Source organism: Seriola lalandi, unplaced genomic scaffold (assembly GCF_002814215.2).
Source record: "Seriola lalandi dorsalis isolate HSWRI2012SDOR001 ecotype SW California unplaced genomic scaffold, Sedor1 jcf7180002054560, whole genome shotgun sequence".
NCBI lineage: Eukaryota > Metazoa > Chordata > Actinopteri > Carangiformes > Carangidae > Seriola > Seriola lalandi.
In genome coordinates this window covers 1,023,220-1,042,180 of record NW_019525113.1, presented here as the reverse complement: position 1 = coordinate 1,042,180, position 18,961 = coordinate 1,023,220, and the positions used below count along the sequence as shown (strand labels likewise).

General features: G+C 42.4%; 1 protein-coding gene across 7 annotated transcripts in view; it reads left to right on the top strand.

Annotated features, from left to right (window-relative positions):
- Nucleotides 1-18,961, top strand: part of ryr1b (ryanodine receptor 1b (skeletal)) — a 71,041-nt gene that overhangs the window by 21,207 nt on the left and 30,873 nt on the right. For all 7 annotated transcript variants that reach the window (XM_087176542.1, XM_087176541.1, XM_087176540.1 and 4 more), the window contains exons 8-54: nucleotides 126-222; nucleotides 326-400; nucleotides 585-741; nucleotides 885-1,049; nucleotides 1,261-1,382; nucleotides 1,620-1,806; nucleotides 2,189-2,324; nucleotides 2,435-2,530; nucleotides 2,907-3,025; nucleotides 3,296-3,429; nucleotides 3,764-4,005; nucleotides 4,103-4,295; nucleotides 4,993-5,209; nucleotides 5,287-5,391; nucleotides 5,960-6,063; nucleotides 6,179-6,262; nucleotides 6,355-6,514; nucleotides 6,781-6,928; nucleotides 7,063-7,268; nucleotides 7,578-7,752; nucleotides 7,925-8,133; nucleotides 8,222-8,568; nucleotides 9,034-9,169; nucleotides 9,414-9,574; nucleotides 9,887-10,049; nucleotides 10,172-10,258; nucleotides 11,262-11,488; nucleotides 11,769-12,213; nucleotides 12,291-12,863; nucleotides 13,015-13,215; nucleotides 13,488-13,599; nucleotides 13,698-13,841; nucleotides 14,208-14,481; nucleotides 14,776-14,893; nucleotides 15,023-15,155; nucleotides 15,461-15,555; nucleotides 15,648-15,783; nucleotides 15,870-16,053; nucleotides 16,265-16,376; nucleotides 16,491-16,611; nucleotides 16,732-16,901; nucleotides 17,027-17,247; nucleotides 17,441-17,531; nucleotides 17,813-17,953; nucleotides 18,051-18,214; nucleotides 18,605-18,683; nucleotides 18,789-18,878. In XM_087176542.1, coding sequence (XP_087032668.1) covers nucleotides 126-222; nucleotides 326-400; nucleotides 585-741; nucleotides 885-1,049; nucleotides 1,261-1,382; nucleotides 1,620-1,806; nucleotides 2,189-2,324; nucleotides 2,435-2,530; nucleotides 2,907-3,025; nucleotides 3,296-3,429; nucleotides 3,764-4,005; nucleotides 4,103-4,295; nucleotides 4,993-5,209; nucleotides 5,287-5,391; nucleotides 5,960-6,063; nucleotides 6,179-6,262; nucleotides 6,355-6,514; nucleotides 6,781-6,928; nucleotides 7,063-7,268; nucleotides 7,578-7,752; nucleotides 7,925-8,133; nucleotides 8,222-8,568; nucleotides 9,034-9,169; nucleotides 9,414-9,574; nucleotides 9,887-10,049; nucleotides 10,172-10,258; nucleotides 11,262-11,488; nucleotides 11,769-12,213; nucleotides 12,291-12,863; nucleotides 13,015-13,215; nucleotides 13,488-13,599; nucleotides 13,698-13,841; nucleotides 14,208-14,481; nucleotides 14,776-14,893; nucleotides 15,023-15,155; nucleotides 15,461-15,555; nucleotides 15,648-15,783; nucleotides 15,870-16,053; nucleotides 16,265-16,376; nucleotides 16,491-16,611; nucleotides 16,732-16,901; nucleotides 17,027-17,247; nucleotides 17,441-17,531; nucleotides 17,813-17,953; nucleotides 18,051-18,214; nucleotides 18,605-18,683; nucleotides 18,789-18,878 — 7,856 coding nt within the window. The remainder of the gene's footprint in view (nucleotides 1-125; nucleotides 223-325; nucleotides 401-584; nucleotides 742-884; nucleotides 1,050-1,260; nucleotides 1,383-1,619; nucleotides 1,807-2,188; nucleotides 2,325-2,434; nucleotides 2,531-2,906; nucleotides 3,026-3,295; nucleotides 3,430-3,763; nucleotides 4,006-4,102; nucleotides 4,296-4,992; nucleotides 5,210-5,286; nucleotides 5,392-5,959; nucleotides 6,064-6,178; nucleotides 6,263-6,354; nucleotides 6,515-6,780; nucleotides 6,929-7,062; nucleotides 7,269-7,577; nucleotides 7,753-7,924; nucleotides 8,134-8,221; nucleotides 8,569-9,033; nucleotides 9,170-9,413; nucleotides 9,575-9,886; nucleotides 10,050-10,171; nucleotides 10,259-11,261; nucleotides 11,489-11,768; nucleotides 12,214-12,290; nucleotides 12,864-13,014; nucleotides 13,216-13,487; nucleotides 13,600-13,697; nucleotides 13,842-14,207; nucleotides 14,482-14,775; nucleotides 14,894-15,022; nucleotides 15,156-15,460; nucleotides 15,556-15,647; nucleotides 15,784-15,869; nucleotides 16,054-16,264; nucleotides 16,377-16,490; nucleotides 16,612-16,731; nucleotides 16,902-17,026; nucleotides 17,248-17,440; nucleotides 17,532-17,812; nucleotides 17,954-18,050; nucleotides 18,215-18,604; nucleotides 18,684-18,788; nucleotides 18,879-18,961) is intronic.

Here is an 18,961-nt window from a genome sequence, read left to right as displayed (position 1 = left end):
CAGTGTGTGTTTAACATATACTATACATAAAGAGAAATTTACTCACAGATTCATACACACATATTCACACAATAGACACAATATACACGATATACACTCATTGTGATGTGTGTTCCTCTTCTTAGGGTTTCTGACAGGAGGTCATGTTCTAAGACTCTTCCACGGGCACATGGATGAGTGTTTGGCCATCTCCACGCCAGAGGAAGGAGAGGAAAAGCGCAGGTGAGAAGAAAGAGATATAAAGATCTACACTATATAAAGAAGATATAAAATATCTTGTGAATCCGGTATGACTGTGTACGTGTCTTCCCTGACTCTGCTGCAGGATGGGTCACTATGAAGGCGGTACTGTTTGCAGCCAGGCTCGATCCCTGTGGAGGTTGGAGCCTCTCAGAATCAGGTGATTGTCCCCTTAAGGCCTTTACATAATGAAGATTAACGGTGCTAACGGTGTCTGTTTGGTTACCTGTTCACACACTTAAAAGGTTTTTAACAACAATCACTTTTGTTTATATTATTATATAGTAGAAATTAAAAGACTTTGGCATCTTAATTGTATTTTTTTTCTTGCTTTCTTCCTGCAGCTGGAGCGGTAGCCACATGAAGTGGGGGCAGTCTTTCCGTATTCGCCATATCACCACAGGCCGGTACCTGTGTCTGGATGAAGAAAAGGGCCTGTTGGTGGTCGACCCAGAGAGGGCCAACACCAAACTATCTGCTTTCTGCTTCCGTGCTTCAAAGGTTAACAATTACAAAAATGAACAGATTGAGTTTCTCTGAACTCTTGCCTTTTGATACTCTGTTATTATGCATTGATATCCTCACTCACTGAACTCGCTGTCATTTTCTCCCACCTATTTGTTCCTCCTGGTTCCCCTGAGCAGGAGAAGGTGGAGGTGGCTCAGAAGCGTGATGTTGAGGGGATGGGCATTCCAGAGATAAAGTACGGAGAGTCCATGTGCTTCGTCCAGCATGTCTCCACAGGCCTGTGGCTCACATATGCGGCCCTGGATGCCAAAGCTGCTCGTTTGGGAATGATGAAGAGAAAGGTAATAGAAGAGAGATAAATACTGTCGTAAAATAGCAATAAAAGCTGAGTTAGTGTGGGTAATTCTACAGTGGTGTTGTAGTAATAACTTTCAGACTCTTCAGATTCTTAACAACAGGGGACAAGATAAAAACATTGTATAGATGTTACATAAGGAGAATAGAAGACAGAGAGAACTCATCTGTAATATTATTATGTGTCTGTGTTTCCAGGCCATTCTGCACCAGGAGGGTCATATGGACGATGCCCTGACTGTGTCCCGCTCCCAGACTGAAGAGTCTCAGGCTGCTCGAATGATTTACAGCACTACAGGCCTCTTCAGGCAGTTCATCAAGTAAGAACATTTTCAAATGCAGGGAGGTGAGAAGAAAAATTCCTCTTTGTGACTGGATGCATTGATTTTTATTTATGTCTTACTGTGGGCATGAACCAGAAGTTACCTGTCATCTTCACTATGAGCTTACTTGTTTATGGTACAGCACTGTAACTGTATTTTTTATCTGGAACTATGAAGAGTGTCAAAAAATATTAAAAGTTTTAGATTTTTGTTAATTTGCTGTTGTTCTTCCAGGGGATTGGACTCTCTCAGTGGGAAGAACAAGTCACCAGGGCCTGTGTCGCTCCCTCTGGAGGGGGTCATCCTCTCTCTTCAGGATCTCATCTTCTACTTCCGTCCACCTGAGGAGGAACTGGAGCACGAGGAGAAACAGACCAAGCTCCGCTCCCTCCGCAACCGGCAGAATCTCTTCCAAGAGGAGGTAATCTGCATGCTGCCTGCACAACCTCACACACCCTCAGACTCTCTATATCTATTGATTTTTACCGTCTGTTCCTGTTACTAAGATACATTCACTCTGCAAAAGGGAACTTGCACTTTTGAGCCTGCTGAGGACATTTGTGACCTCACACACACATCTCATGCACATAAAACATGTACTTGCTTTTATAACTTGTGCTTAATTACATTTATTCCCTGTAGGTTCACGATAATAAACCTATCCTGCCAAGCTAAACCTTGATCTAACTTTAGCCAAATCCAAGCCAAGTACAGTTCAACTCTAAATTCAGCAAGAAATAACACAAAGAAACAGAATAATAATGTATGCACAATCTTTCTGGTCCCTGTGTTTTTACTCTCAGGGAATGATCACCATCGTACTGGAGTGCATTGACCGCCTGAATGTGTACAACACCGCTGCTCACTTTTCTGAATTTGCCGGGGAGGAAGCTGCAGAGTCCTGGAAAGAGATTGTCAACCTCCTTTATGAGCTTCTGGGTAGAAGAATTACTATAAACTCTGTAGATACAATACAATGTAATAAAATGAAATACTGTCTTTACTGAACGAAGTAACATTATTTCACTCCCCGTGTGTCCACTGAACAGCTTCTCTAATCAGGGGGAACCGCTCTAATTGCGCGTTGTTCTGTGACAACCTGGATTGGCTGGTCAGCAAACTGGACCGTCTGGAGGCCTCCTCCGGTATCAGATGCATCTCACTCACTCACTGATACACCCACTGGCCACGAATTAGAGTTGTTCTTTAGAATTGACTAATTGCTGTTAAGGGTTGGCTGCATCTAGTGTAGGTTTTAGATACAGCTTCAACGTTTTGTACTATTGTGAGCTTGTCAGCCAATGTCTAGGCTGAAGACCAAACATGATTTGGGTGAATCTTTTTGCACTGATTTTAATTGCCAGTGTTCTATGTAGTAATTTATTTTCTAGCAATTTTTTTTCTTTTGAACCATATTGTTATTCATGATACGTCTTAAATTACTCACATCATTACATTTTTACACGTAACCCTCTTAAGAAAATGCTAAGAATTTGTCATATCTCCTCTTTATACATTTAGGTATTCTCGAGGTGCTGTACTGTGTGCTAATTGAAAGCCCTGAGGTTCTGAATATCATCCAGGAAAACCACATTAAATCTATCATCTCTCTCCTGGACAAACATGGAAGGAACCACAAGGTTTGTCGTTTCTCATTGCCAGGAACAGGGTGGGAAGGTAACATTAGCTGGCAGCAAAATAATTGGCTTCACCTGACAGGTTTTCCCACATTACCAGACACTTTTGTAGGTGGTGATTTTGAATGTTGCAGCATCTTGAAATTGTATTTGCCTAATAAAAACGTTTTGTTTTGTAATTCCATCAGTGATTGTAGCCAGTGGATGAAAGTATGAATTGTCTGCTCTGCCACATAAAGATGATTGTAATGTCTGTCTCGCTCCTGCTTTCAGGTCCTGGATGTGTTGCGCTCTCTGTGTGTGTGTAACGGTGTCGCTGTGAGGTCCAACCAGAACCTCATCACTGAAAACCTGCTTCCGGGTCGTGAGCTCTTGCTGCAGACTAACATTGTAAACTATGTCACCAGGTACTTAAACTTCTGTTAACTTGCTCTACAGTACAGAAAGTACAGAGCGGTCTTTTCTGTTTTTTAATATAAAATTCTAAGACTAAATTTAAAAGTCATTAAACTCTCTGTCTCTTAACTTATTATCAGATCCTTTTGTATAATTTTGATTTATGATTTATGCTCTTCTACTGTTTTTGCTCAGGCTCTTTGGGCTTCTCTGTTGTCTGGTTGTATTTAACTGTGAAGCACTCTGTAACTTTGTTAAGAAAAGTCCTATATCTATACAATTATTATTATAAATGGCTGTTGTCTGTAAAAGTTAATTTTGATTTCTTTTCTCCTCTCTCTGCAGTGTAAGGCCCAATATCTTCCTGGGTACATGTGAGGGATCCACGCAGTATAAGAAGTGGTACTATGAGATGATGGTAGACTATGTGGAACCCTTTGTAACAGCACAGGCCACCCACCTGCGTGTGGGCTGGGCTATGACCGAGGGCTACAGCCCCTACCCTGGAGGAGGAGAAGGCTGGGGAGGAAACGGTGTGGGAGATGACCTCTACTCCTATGGCTTTGATGGACTTCATCTATGGTCAGGTAAGATTAAGGTCCCCTTACTTGTTTTACTATATTATTCACCATGATGCTCTGTGTCTTGTTATATGGCTTCCTTGCTCTCTGCTCTGCCGCTCAGGTACCGTAGCCCGGCAGGTGGCTTCACCCAGCGCGCACACCCTGGCTGCTGATGATGTCGTCAGCTGCTGTCTGGATCTGAGCGTGCCCAGTATCTCCTTCCGTATCAATGGCCACCCAGTTCAGGGCATGTTTGAAAACTTCAATGTGGATGGCCTCTTCTTCCCTGTCATCAGCTTCTCTGCTGGAGTCAAGTAAGTGTGAAACATAAATAAAGTGTGTTCCTGTATTCAATTTTTGTCTTGTTTTCTGTTGATCAGTTTAATCAATTTGCATGTTAATTTCTTTATTTAACCAACACAACAGGAAATTACTGTAACAAGTAAAAATGCAATGAAATGATGCAGGGGTAGAGGCTGATTTACCTGTTACGCACAAGGTTGTCAGTTTTTAAAATTGCGTGATTTAATTCCAATGTGCGCCTGACGAATGTGGGAATACACACAGAGAACGTTGAAATGATCCAAAAAATTATTAAAACTGGCAGAATATTTCAGATGATTGATAATGCTCAAAACAGTTCTGCATTTTAAATAACTATTAATTCTTTCCATTTTAATTCTATAATTCTTATGATTTAAACCCTTTAAATTATCCTCCAAATAATCTCTCTAGAACCTAGTGTCTTGTCTTGTCCCCCGAAAGAGATTTTACAGCTACTGTGTGTAATCGTTCCTGACAGTGCTGAAATGGGGCTTACGCTGACTTATGAGAGCAAGGAGGGAAACACAGGCTCAGGGATCGGCACAGGAAATCAATGTTTTCTTTATTATGAGTCTTATAAAGATCAAGACGCTGTTTCCATAAAGTGCTTCAGTGGTATATAAAGATCTCTCTGTCAAAGGGATAAAGGAACTGATAATGGTACTGACTGCGTTTCTGTCACCTCAGGGCTCGGTTCCTCCTTGGTGGTCGTCATGGAGACTTCAAGTTCATGCCCCCTCCTGGCTATGCCCCGTGCTATGAGGCTCTGCTGCCTAGAGAGAGGATGCGCATCGAACCCATCAAGGAATACAAGCACGACTTCAGTGGCGTCCGCAACCTGCTGGGTCCCACCCAGTCCCTCACCCACACCTCGTTCACCCCCTGCCCTGTGGACACTGTCCAGGTAAAAGCTCACAACCTAAAATCAGACTTTCAACTTTGAAGTTTCTTTTTCTTTGCTGACTTTCTGTTGCTGTATAGATTGTGTTGCCGCCCCACTTGGAGCGTATCCGAGAGAAGCTGGCAGAGAATATTCACGAGCTCTGGGCCGTCACTCGCATTGAGCAGGGCTGGACCTACGGGACTGTGAGTATGAAGTCAGCATTGCAATACAGAAGCAACAGTGTAGGAATATTGATTTGACAACCTGATTTAGATGATTTGTAGCTCTTGAGTAATATCACAAATATTTCAGGGGCCCAGTTTGTAACTCAGTGTTATCATTGTGTTTTATCTACTATTCCTTGAATTTTAAACCTTCAGTGATTAATGTCTTCAGTTGTAACAAAAAGTATGAGAACAATTTGAATTATACCCATTTCAAATAGTTTGGTAAAAATACAGGGACACTGAAACACACCCCTTTTTTAGGATGAAATAAATGTACTGTAGGTGACAGAAGTGTGGATATGGTGGATATATTTATTTTCATTTTCTATAAAGGTCACATAGTTGCATAAGAACACATATCACTGATTTATAACACATATAACACAACGCAACAAGAGCCCTGAGACACACGAGAGAGATGAAATGAAAGAGAATTACATTCCCTGTGAACTGTGATATATGAATGTCTTTTGAATTAAATTAATTGGTGAGTTCTTTTTTTTTTTTTTACCAATGAGTAACCTACCATCATCTTCCTCTACAGTTCAGGGATGACAACAAGAAACTCCATCCTTGCCTGGTGGACTTCCAGAATCTCCCTGAACCAGAGAGGAATTACAACCTGCAGATGTCTGGCGAGACTCTGAAGTAAGTTGGTAATTAAGTTCTGTAGAGGTTTTACTTTGAGAGATGTGAGGGTCAAAGGAGGAATTTTATTTCCTTGGACCCTGTTGGTGATACCTGTATCCTTGTTGTCCCACAGGACTCTCCTGGCACTGGGTTGCCATGTTGGTATGGGTGACGAGAAAGCAGAAGAGAATCTCAAGAAGATCAAGCTACCCAAGACGTACGGCGACAAGGATATTTCTGTCTGTATAAACTGACTTTCTGCATTATCTTTTATGTATATCTAAATATACTCTTTGGTCTCTTCTCTAGCTATGTGATGACCAATAGTTACAAGCCTGCCCCCCTTGACCTCAGCCATGTCAAACTGACACCAAACCAGAACCAGCTTGTAGAAAAACTGGCAGAAAATGGGCATAATGTTTGGGCAAGGGATCGGGTACGACAAGGATGGACCTACAGTATTGTGCAGGTAACCATTTTCCAATCCTTTTCCAATCCTTAATAAATCCTTTATTTCTATTTTTATTTCATTTTTTTTTTTTTGTGGGAAAGCCTTGAGTTGACTTTGTATAATTAATTTGTATTAACTAACAATATCAACCAAATAACTGTGTATAATCCAAATGGGGTTAAGCCATGCTGCCTTTCTAATGTTTTCTTTGACAAATAATCATAACCATTTGTAAAAAAAAAAAAAAGTTTTGTAATCAACTTGTATTCCCTTATGCTCCTCAGGACATCTTAAATAAGCGAAACCCTCGTCTGGTACCTTACAACCTGCTGGATGAGAGAACTAAGAAAACCAACCGAGACAGTGTTAACAACGCTGTCCGCACTCTCATTGGCTATGGCTACAACATTGAACCTCCAGATCAGGAGAGCAGTAAGTCAGCTTACCTCACATAACATGTGTTGAATGTGGAATATCATGCAATTGCAAACCTCTATCCCAGGGCATCACCAGTACCTCCAGCGTTCTTAATCTTATCTGTCAACTTTCCCTCTCTTTCCCTGCAGCTGGCCATGGCCTTGAGAACATCCGCGGGGACAAAGTACGAATCTTCAGGGCAGAGAAGTCGAACGTTGTCACCCAAGGAAAGTGGTACTTTGAGTTTGAGGCAGTGACCACGGGGGAGATGAGAGTGGGCTGGTCACGGCCTAATGTCCGCTCTGACACCGAACTGGGAGCAGATGAACTGGCCTATGTCTTCAATGGCAATAAGGTAAGTCTGCATCTTTTAGGTTCATCTTAAATCAGCACCAGTCCAGTTTAATAAAGTGCTTGTCAAGTTATGTAGTTATGTAGAGTTAGTTATATGAGTTAGATAGATGAGGTATTTATTAAATGATGATGATGCATTTATGAAATAAACCAAACTCAATGTTTAGATAGCTAGAAAAAAGTCAAGTCAACATTCAGTCGAGTTGCACCAAGACAAATTGAAAGGAAATATGAAGTTGTATTTTATAGATCATTTATTGAATTTGAAGTTATAGTTTGTTGGTAATTTATTGGATGAAACCCTTTCCAGGCTCAAAGATGGCACATTGGCAATGAACCATTTGGTCGCCAGTGGCAGTCTGGTGATGTGGTCGGTTGTATGATTGACCTCACTGAGATGAACATCATGTTCACACTCAATGGAGAGATGTTGATCAGTGACTCAGGGTCGGAAATGGCTTTCAAAGACATTGAAATTGGTGAAGGTAAGAGTTTATGGTCGTTTGACCTTATTGGATCCGCATTATTATTACAGTAATTGAAAGGCAGTATCTCTTGGCATAAAAACTGTTTGATATAAATTTCATACATCAGGACACCTTAACAGCAATTTCAAAATATTTTAACCAATTACTTTACTGTGATTTTACCCCTCAGGTTTTATCCCGGTGTGTGCCCTGGGCTTGTCTCAGGTTGGAAGGATTAATCTTGGTCAGAATGTCAGCAGCCTGCGCTACTTTGCCATCTGTGGCCTGCAGGAAGGATTTGAACCATTTGGCATCAATATGAAGAGAGACATCACAATGTGGTTCAGTAAAAGTTTGCCCCAGTTTGTGCCTGTACCTACGGATCACAATCATATTGAGGTAACTACTCAGTGACATCTTTAATGTTTAATGAAGCTAGAACTTAAAACTGGATAATTTATTTTTCTTTAAATGTGTTGTCTATCAGGTCTCCCGAGTGGATGGGACTGTGGACAGTGCCCCGTGTCTGAAGCTGACCCATAAGACCTTTGGCTCACAGAACGCCAATACCGACATGATGTTCCTTAGACTCAGCATGCCCGTCCAGTTCCACGAGACCTTCAAGATCCCAGCAGGGACCACCCCTCTCACCCGTGCCCTCACCATCCCAGAGGAGGAAGTGGTAGTGGTGGAGCCCGACTCAGAGTTTGAAGTTCTTAAGAAGTCTGCCAGCCGCAAGGAGCAGGAGGAGGAAAAGAAGGAGTCGTCTGTGCCTAAGGAGATCTCTGTGGAGAATGAGAAAGACACAGTGTCAGAAAAGGGAAAGAAAAGAGGGTAAGCATGGAAGGTTATTTCTTTAGAGGAGAGGAACCAGCCTTCACAGGGTTAAAGGTGCAGATAATTATGTAAATAATTCATCCATTTTCTCAGTGTGAAGCAAAACATTGGTCAGACAAGAGCTTCCCAGTCCTACTAAATGAGACCTTGAGGAGTTTTTCAATTGGCTGTCAGTTATGATTATTTTTCAGCCTGCAGGGAGTGATAATTTAAAACTTGATATTGAATTACAAACTGTCTCCTAGACAGCATCGTATGAGTCTTCCATCCAGCAACAGCTAGACTCAACTCAGCAATAGACAATTTCTTTTCTCTTTTTTTCCAGTTCATTGATTGACATTATGCGGTCTATGTGCTTCAAAAATGACTTCAGTATTACCAGGCAGTGAGCAAAGTTGCTAAGTGCAGCCTTAAGATTTAACTGTCACTAAACAAAACTCTTTTATCTTCTGCGTGCATTAGATTTTTCTCCAAGGCTAAGAAGGCTGCCATGACACCTCTCGCCCCTCCTCCCGCACCTCCAACGGTGCCGCGTTTGGTGGAAGACGTGGTGCCTGACGACAGAGATGACCCTGAGATCATCCAAAGTACCACCACTGTGAGTCCAACATTATGTTCTGCTGATGCTAAATTTATAGTGCTTGTCAAAATGATCCCTCCAGTGTGGCAGAAATCCAGGGATTAGGCTGGCATGATTTGCTGAATAAGCCTACTGGGTGTTAACATTAGCTTGCGTCATACTACCAAAGTTATGAAAGTATCTGTAATCCTTTGCTGCCTTTACTCAGATATTTTCTTCTTGTAGTTGTCTTATTTTCTCCCTGGTCTTTTTGTATTTTCAGTATTTCTATTCTGTGAGGATCTTTGCTGGGCAGGAGCCCTCAGGTGTGTGGATTGGCTGGGTCAGTCCTGACTACCACCAGTATGATCCATCCTTTGACCTCTCCAAAGTCCGCAGTGTCACTGTTACCGTGGGAGATGACAGAGGCAACATACACGACAGGTTAGTCTTTCCTACGTGTAAATAGCAATTTATTTTCCAGCGCAATGGCAAATATTACAAGCTGATATAGTTATTATTTCTTTTTCTCTTGGTTTGAGATGTGAGTAATGTGATTTAGGTTTGCTGTTTCATTCATACACTGCTGGTGGTAAGGACAAACGGCAGAGAGAAATGACAAAGAAATATCGTTGTTGTCTTTGTCTTTTATTGTCTCTCTGTGATGTGAAGCAGTTTGGATCAGCTGCATAGTGTTTCAACTGCCTTATTAAAGAATGAGTTGAAATGAAAAGTGTGTTTGCTCTTTCTTTGCAGTATGAAGCACAGTAACTGTTACATGGTGTGGGGAGGGGACCTGGTCAGCAATCAGCAGACCCGCTTCAGCCAGGAGGACATGGTGGTTGGCTGTCTGGTTGACCTGGCAACAGGTCTCATGACCTTTACAGCCAATGGAAAGGAGATAAACACCTTCTTCCAGGTAAGTGTAGTCACAGTACAGATTGTTTATGTATTTGTACGTGTTTTTCGGACTTGATTTCAAACTAGTTGAGATTGCTTATGTTACTGTGGAATTGTAAAGCCGGAGGTGTTTTATTTCAGGTGGAGCCCAACACCAAGCTGTTCCCTGCTGTCTTCGTTCAGCCCTCCAATCAGAACATGGTGCAGGTGGAGCTGGGCAAACTCAAGGTCAGAAACTTCTTTTGCTCATATGCTTCTGCAGCTACCTTTGCTTACTTCCTCCCCCCTTCAGACAGGTGACTCTCCTCCTCACCTGTTTTGAAAGTGGGTCAGATGTGGCCCAGCTTGATGGTGACTTAGTGTCTCTGTTGGGATAAAAATGAATTCACTGGCACTGATGTTTAGATCTCATTTAACCATACATCGATAAGAGAGAGAGAAAGACAAAAAAGACACAAAGACATATGGGACTGAGAGAGAGAGAGAGAGAGAGAGAGAGAGAGAGACTGTATAAAGGGCACATGTGAGGGCAAGGAAGAGAAAATGTGTGTGTGGACGTAAGGAGAGAAGTGAAATTGAAACTTAACTTTGGTAATTACCTCCACTGTGGTTATGTTTTCACGCTTGTCTGTTGGTTTATTTGATTCTTGGTTTGTCAGCAGGATTACATAAAAAGTACTAAACTAAAGGGATGGGACATGGGCTGGGAAAACACAAAATCTTTGTGGCAATTCAGTTAAAGGGGCAGATACAGGAATTTTTTTTATCACTTTCCGCATTGTGATATAGAGCATTTTTTTCACATTTTTGTAATTTTCTCAGGAAATAATATTTGGATCTTGATGTATAAAATCAGAGGTATATAAATTTGGTGCAGATTCAGATAATAATCTGGTGGAAGAAAAGGTTTGCCCCTGGCGGAGGTATGCTCTCTACTGAGTGCTATTGCACTTACCTCATGTAATTCTGTGTAACTTTATGATTTATTATTTATCAGTTAAGTATATGGAACATAGGTGCTGACTGGAGTCTCTGTTAACTGGGACAGTGAATGATAGGGACGTCAGCCTCTTGCTTTGATTTCCTGTACTTGCTTTATTGTCCTGTTTGTCATGTTAGCCTCCATCATCCGTTGCTTTCTCCTTTTTCAAATCCAAGTGTCTACTCGTCCTTTTCTTCTCTCTATGATTGTCTAAACCCTCCCCTCCTCTGTCTCTCTCGCTCGTATCAGAACATCATGCCCATATCGGCCGCCATGTTCCGCAGCGAGCGTAATAATCCAGTCCCGCAGTGCCCTCCCAGGCTGGATGTCCAGATGTTGACCCCGGTCGTCTGGAGTCGTATGCCCAATCACTTCCTCAACCCGGAGGTGGGCAGAGTGAGTGAGAGGTTGGGCTGGATGGTGGAGTGTACTGAACCTCTCATCATGATGGCCCTGCACATCCCAGAGGAGAACAGGTAGAGAACAGAGACAGTCTAACAGCAGGCAGGAATTGGCTCCCAACATTTCCTATGGATTCTTGCAAGTAATTTGTTTTGGTCAAGAATTTGCAGGTTAGCAGCAGATTCACTAACCCCCAGATATTTTCAAAATTTTGTTTGAGTTTGCGGGGGAGAGAAATTATATATATAGATATGGGTTATATATAAATATTTATCATGATTACGATATTTACTATGTACTCACCAGAGACACCTAATCAGTATTGATCTTTGAGTCTGTGTCTTTTTTACTCAGGTGTATTGACATCCTGGAGCTGTCGGAGCGTCATGACCTGATGAAGTTCCACTACCACACCCTCATGCTCTACTGCGCTGTGTGTGCCCTCGGCAACAACCGAGTGGCCCATGCCCTGTGCAGCCATGTGGATGAATCCCAGCTTTTCTATGCCACCGAGAACACCTACCTGCCTGGACCTCTCCGCAGCGGCTACTATGACCTGCTCATCAGCATCCACCTGGAGTCTGCCAAACGGGCACGTCTGGGCACCAACAGGGAGTTTATCGTCCCCATGACTGAGGAGACTCTCACCATCCATCTCTATCCTGATGCAAATAAGGCCCATTCTCTCCCTGGTGTTGGCCTCACCACCTGCTTACGGCCCAAGCTGCATTTCTCATACGTCAACTTTGTCGGGACCGACCCTGATCTGTACACCCTTAGTCCTATCTTCCCTCTACAAGTAAGAAACGAGAAAGATTGCATTGCATCGATAAAATTTTATTTCCCTTTTTGCTTATTTTTATGTTTCCTCCACAGGAGCTGAAGACCAGGGCGATTAGCATGTTAACAGAAGCTGTGCTAGACGGTAGCCAGGCCATGCGCGATCCAGTAGGAGGCAGTGTGGAGTTCCACTTTGTCCCAATCCTGAAACTAATTAGTACATTGCTCATTATGGGCATCTTCAATGATGAGGACACCAAGCACATCCTCAAGATGATCGACCCCAATGTTTTCAGTGGAAAGGAAGAGGAGGAGGAAGGAGAGAAAGTTCAGGAGGGTGGAGCTGCTGAAGGAGAAAGTGAGGAAGCGAAGGAGGAGGAAACGGAGGAGGCATCTGAGGCTGAGCTTGAGGATGAAGGGGTCGGTGATGAGGAAGAGGAGGAGCTGAAAGATCTGGCGAAAGCAGAGCGTAAGGAGGGAGAGGCTGAACCTAAGGAGGAAGGAGAAGAGGGGGAGAAGGAGGGAGAGGCCAAAGTAGAAAAAGTGGACGGAGAGAAAGCAGAGGAGGAGAAGGAGGCAGAGGCAGTGGAGGCAGAACTAAAGGAGGAGGAGGAGGGTCTGGAGGAAGGATTACTCCAGATGAAGCTGCCCGAGTCTGTCAAACTGCAGGTCAGTCTGACTTTTAAACACTGACCATTGTCCATCTGTAAAATGTCTGCTAATATTTTATATTACAGAATTCATATCATTAAAATATCTTTTACATTTTTACTAATTATAAGTTTGAAACTCTTGTTGCTATGTAACCTCCCTCTCTCAGATGTGCACGCTCCTGCAATACTTTTGCGACTGTGAGCTGCGGCACCGAGTGGAAGCCATTGTGGCCTATTCAGACCAGTTTGTCCACGATATTCAGAGCAACCAACGTATTCGTTACAACCTGTTAATGAGAGCCTTCACCATGTCAGCTGCTGAGACTGCACGCAAGACCCGCGAGTTCCGTTCACCACCACAAGACCAGGTACTAATTATTTTAACCAAGAACCGTCTTCATACTCACTAGATATGTGGTGTGGGGTTTGAATTTTGGATGGATTCGGATAATATTTCTCCCACAAGTTATACGTTGACCCCAGATTTCTTAGGAAATTGAGAACTGATATTGAACACATTCTGTTGTCTGAAAGACCATTAGAAACCTCAGGTAGTAAACGAAAATGCCTCATGTACAAAGAGATGGAGAAAAACAGACAAAACATGCTGATGGTTTGCCTTACTGTGGTTCTCTTCAAGGTTCTTTTGCTGACCAACTTTAAACACGGTCCAGAGGATGAGGAGTGTCCAGTACCTGAGGAGGTGCGAGACACTCTGGGAGAGTTCCACAATGACATCCTGCTTCACTGCGGTGAGAAGTTCTTTAAAGATCCTGTGTATTGTTTACCTTGCACATGTAAATGTTTTTTTACGTGGGGTTATAATGCAGTATTGCCTTTTTACACATAGGTATACATGTTGAGGAGGAGGCAGAAGAGGAGGAGGTGGACACCTCGCTGAGTGGCAGACTCTTCAGTCTGGTGGACAAGATCAAGAGCTTGCGCAAGAAAGAAGAGGAGGAGAAGCCAGAAGTTGAGGAGGAGCTGAAACCCAGTAAGATTAACAGCCTATGAAATTACCTATGAAATATGTGATTTTGATTTGATTGGCATTTCTCACAGACAACCTTTGTTCTTTAATAGTTCACTTTCAATTACTTTATATCAGGTTTTCACTGCAATTTTTGTGGCATAAATGCTGCTGCAGAGCCTTTCCACCCTAAAATTATGGGGCAGCTGATTTTGAGTAATTTGGGAAATGGAAAGGGACAATATTCATAACAAAAGATAGAGACTTTACAGAAGATGGACCATCAGCTGCTTCAGTACAAAAATATCAGAAATATCAAACTCACCTTTTAAAAAAATCAAAGCAGTTGAATATAACTTGATGAAACTCTTATTTTTCTACTTCACCAAGGCACCCTTCAGGAATTGATTTCCCATACCATGATCCACTGGGCGCAGGAGTCCTTCATCCAGAACCCTGAGCTGGTGCGTCTGATGTTCAGCCTGCTCCACAGGCAGTATGATGGCCTGGGCGAGCTGATCCGGGCGCTGCCCAAAGCCTACTCCATCAATGCCGTGTCTGTTCAGGACACCATGGACCTGCTTGAGTGTCTGGGACAGATTCGTTCACTGCTTATTGTCCAGATGGGCCCAGAAGAAGAGCGGCTCATGATCCAGAGCATCGGGTCAGTGTGGGGGTGGTGCATTGAACCCTGTAGTGTACGCATCTCTTACTGTGATAAAGATGTGAGATGTGATATTGATAGTTTGATATTATATTTTCCTGTCAATAATATATTAGTTATTTATGCTTGTGGCAGCAGTTTTCAGTTAGTTCTAATTTAACTACTGCTGCTGTCATTTTATTTTTGTGATTTGGATCTATGATATTTCATTCAATCTGCAATTGTTTTCTAAAATGTTGTCAGAACTTAAACAGTTCAAATAATCTGACTTCTGTATTTTTCATTCTGATTCAGGAACATCATGAACAACAAGGTGTTCTACCAACACCCCAATCTGATGAGAGCTCTCGGTATGCATGAGACCGTCATGGAGGTGATGGTCAATGTGTTGGGCGGAGGAGGAGACTCAAAGGTATCTGGGGATTCTGTTTAATTATGTCACTCAGTCTAACCAGACTAATTGAGGGGTGCGTTGGACACTTGCCTTGCACAGCACATACCACAGTAGACAGAAAGTGTCTTTTTTACTTTTTCTCTCCAGGAGATTCGATTCCCTCAAATGGTGACCAACTGCTGTCGTTTCCTGTGTTACTTCTGTCGTATCAGCCGACAGAACCAGCGCTCCATGTTTGACCATCTGAGCTACCTGCTTCAGAACAGCGGCATCGGCCTGGGTCAGTGTCAGCCACCTATGTACAGTTTGCTGTACTGTTCATGTGGAAAACTTTTTTCAGTTTTTATTTTAAGAAGTGGATTTATCTGTATTAAAATTGAATATTGAAAAGCAGGATAAAATGTAAAGATCACCAGAGTTCCTGTTCATGTTAAACTGCAGTGACACTAATTTTAATGCACGAGAAGTCGGAAAAATGAAGATAAATTTGTCTAAACATTTTCATTTTGAAAAATCTAGAATGATAAGCTTGTAAATTAGTCAAAGAACAAACAAACACAGACTGTGTTCATTTTATATTTGCAGGCATGCGTGGGTCCACACCTCTGGACGTGGCCGCTGCCTCCTGCATTGACAACAATGAGCTGGCCTTGGCTTTGCAAGAGCAGGATCTGGAAATGGTTTGAGAAAATAAAAAATGACAAGATAGAAAAACATGAAACACACGAAAAGGTACAGTGAACTTATCTTATAATCTCTCTTGGTGATGTAGGTGGTGACGTACTTGGCAGGCTGCGGACTGCAGATGTGCCCAATGCTCATGTCTAAGGGTTACCCTGACATCGGCTGGAACCCCTGTGGAGGAGAGCGATACCTGGACTTCCTCCGATTTGCTGTCTTCGTCAATGGTCAGACCCCACTCATACAACGCTGACATTTGTAGTTTTGAGTTGTTTGTAGCTTTCGCTAATATTTGCACACGTGCTCCTCACAGGAGAGAGCGTGGAGGAGAACGCCAATGTTGTGGTCCGTCTGCTCATCCGTCGACCTGAGTGCTTTGGCCCGGCCCTGAGAGGAGAGGGCGGGAATGGTCTGCTGGCTGCCATGGAGGAAGCCATCAAGATCTCAGAGGATCCAGCAAGGGATGGACCCACTGTCAAAAAGGACAGACGCTTCATGTGAGTGACGGCACAGTAGATGTGATACTTACACGTATACAGGCTATTCACCTTTAAGTTTGTAATTGTAAAATTAGATCAACCTGCACCGTCTCACTCAATAAATAACAACTTTTACAAATGAACTAATCGACCCTGTTGTGTATTATATTGCTTTATAATATTGCCAGGCGCAAACAGTTAGAGAGAAAGATGTTTTCTTGAATGGCAGGTTTGGTGGTGAGGAACAGCAGGAGGAGAACCGTGTGCATCTGGGAAATGCCATCATGTCGTTCTACTCAGCCCTTATTGATCTGCTGGGCCGCTGTGCCCCTGAGATGCATGTGAGTACAATGGCTTTTCACACCATTTCATTTTGCTTAAGCCTCCAGAAACAGTGGTCAAGTAGGTGGTTGATGAACAGGGGTTCACAATGTCTTAAATGTTTATATCTACAGCTGATCCAAGCAGGCAAGGGTGAAGCTCTAAGAATCAGGGCCATCCTGAGGTCTCTGGTGCCCATAGAGGACCTGGTGGGAGTCATCAGCTTGCCTGTGCAGATCCCTGCCCATGGCAAAGGTTAGATACAAAGTTGGGATTGTGTGTAAACATAGTGTCAATTTAAAAAAAAAAAAAGAAAAGCAAGGGGGATAATGTGGCATCTTCCTACATTTATGATTTCTTCTGTCCAAAACACAGATGGTCAGATTGTTGAGCCCAAGATGTCAGCCAGTTTTGTGCCAGACCACAAGGCGTCCATGGTCCTGTTCCTTGATAGAGTGTACGGTATTGATAACCAGGAGTTCTTGCTTCATGTGCTGGAGGTTGGCTTCCTGCCTGACATGAGAGCTTCAGCTTCTCTGGACACGGTGAGTCGGGAAAGACACATGAAATGTCACTTCTGTTAACTCCGGAAGTCTATATGTTGATGGGATTTACTGTCTCCAAAGTATTACAGTCAGGATAAATGATTTTTCTTCTTCTCTGACAATAGGTGGCATTCAGTACGACTGAAATGGCGCTGGCACTGAACCGCTACCTCTGTTCGGCTGTTCTGCCTCTGCTCACTAAGTGTGCCCCGTTGTTTGCTGGCACAGACCACCGCGCCATCATGATCGACTCCATGCTCCACACCATCTACCGTCTGTCCCGTGGCCGAGCCCTTACCAAGGCTCAGAGGGATGTCATTGAGGAGTGCCTCATGTCGCTCTGCAAGTCAGTACTAAAACCAAACCGGTCTCTTGAGATATATTATTTCTTTTATAAGAGAGATCAAACAAGAATGGCAAACATGGCCAAACACCTACATTCACATGGAAACAATATACAAAGTTGGACGCAAAAGACCTGAAAAAACAATATCATTACTTATTTTAAAAAGTTACCTTCCTTTTTGATGTATTCATAGGTACCTTCGACCCTCCATGCTGCAGCATCTGCTTAGACGGCTGGTATTTGATGTGCCCATCCTCAATGAATATGCAAAGATGCCTCTTAAGGTTTGTCTACTATTTAATTTTATTGTATTTGTTTGTTTTTTTTATCCTATTGTATAAGAATAGAGAAATGAAACAGAATAAAACAGAATGTCAACAATAGAAATAAAGGTCACAAACAGTGTATCCACACGCTGCTCGTAGTGTAAATACTGATTGGGTGGATTATGGAAAGTAAATTACAGTGATTATTGTGTTCACTAATAGTTGTTAAATACAGATATTATTCATTTTATTAGCTGATATCTTTCACTTGATTTACCTCTGTAATTTGATTATTTCAGCTGCTGACTAATCACTACGAGCGCTGCTGGAAGTATTACTGCTTGCCTAACGGATGGGCTAATTTCGGGGTGACTTCGGAGGAAGAGTTGCATCTTTCCCGTAAACTCTTTTGGGGAATCTTTGAATCGCTGGCGCACAAGGTGAGAGATGAATCTCTTGGTGTCCTCCCACAGTGTTACAGGGGTTAAAGCTTGTGCCATTATTAACTTGACTTTTCTCATATTATCCAAACTCTAGAAATTTGATGCAGAACTCTTCAAGATCGCCATGCCCTGCCTCTGTGCTATAGCAGGAGCCATCCCTCCTGACTATGTGGATGCCAGCTATTCCTCACACACTGAGAAAAAGGCCTCTGTGGATGCTGAAGGCAACTTTGACCCAAAACCAGTGGAAACCACCAAGTGAGAACATAGATGAAAATAAATGTCCAGTACAACAGTACTTCAATGTGAACAGACCTTCATATACATAAAACATACAGTTAAAACATTTAATGTTATTTAATGCACATAAACATACAACAGGAAAACATAATACATAAAACCTAAAATCAAATTTTAACACCAGATTTGACATTATGTTGTTATATCATTCTAAAAACCCCAGTAACTGCAGCTGTAAAGAAGATGGGCTTAAGTGACCTAAGCTCTTACAGAGAATAATTATTACTATTTTCCATAGGTAAATTCACAAGTTAGTACGAGCTAATAAAATTCAAAATGCTCATTTATATTATAGTGAGTGGTATTCAAAACCTATGCAGTATTAAATATGAGTTCATTTATTCACAGCACCATCATCCCAGAGAGGCTGGATGTTTTCATGAACAAGTATGCAGAGCACACTCACGACAAATGGGCCTTTGAAAAGGTCAGTTATGAAAACTGTAACTCAGATATAAATTAAGTTCCTGTTTCTAAATTGAAATCGTTTGTACCTTGTAATGGTTGTCTTAATGGTTATATCAATTTTCAGATTCAGAACAACTGGACCTATGGAGAGGTGTTAGATGAGAATGCTAAGACTCACCCAATGCTCCGACCATACAAAACGTTCTCTGAAAAGGTAATCATCTGTCACCTTCTGATTAGTCTGAAACCTGATAATCTGCACACAGGTGCTGAACTGTAACAAAGCTTTTTTCCTTG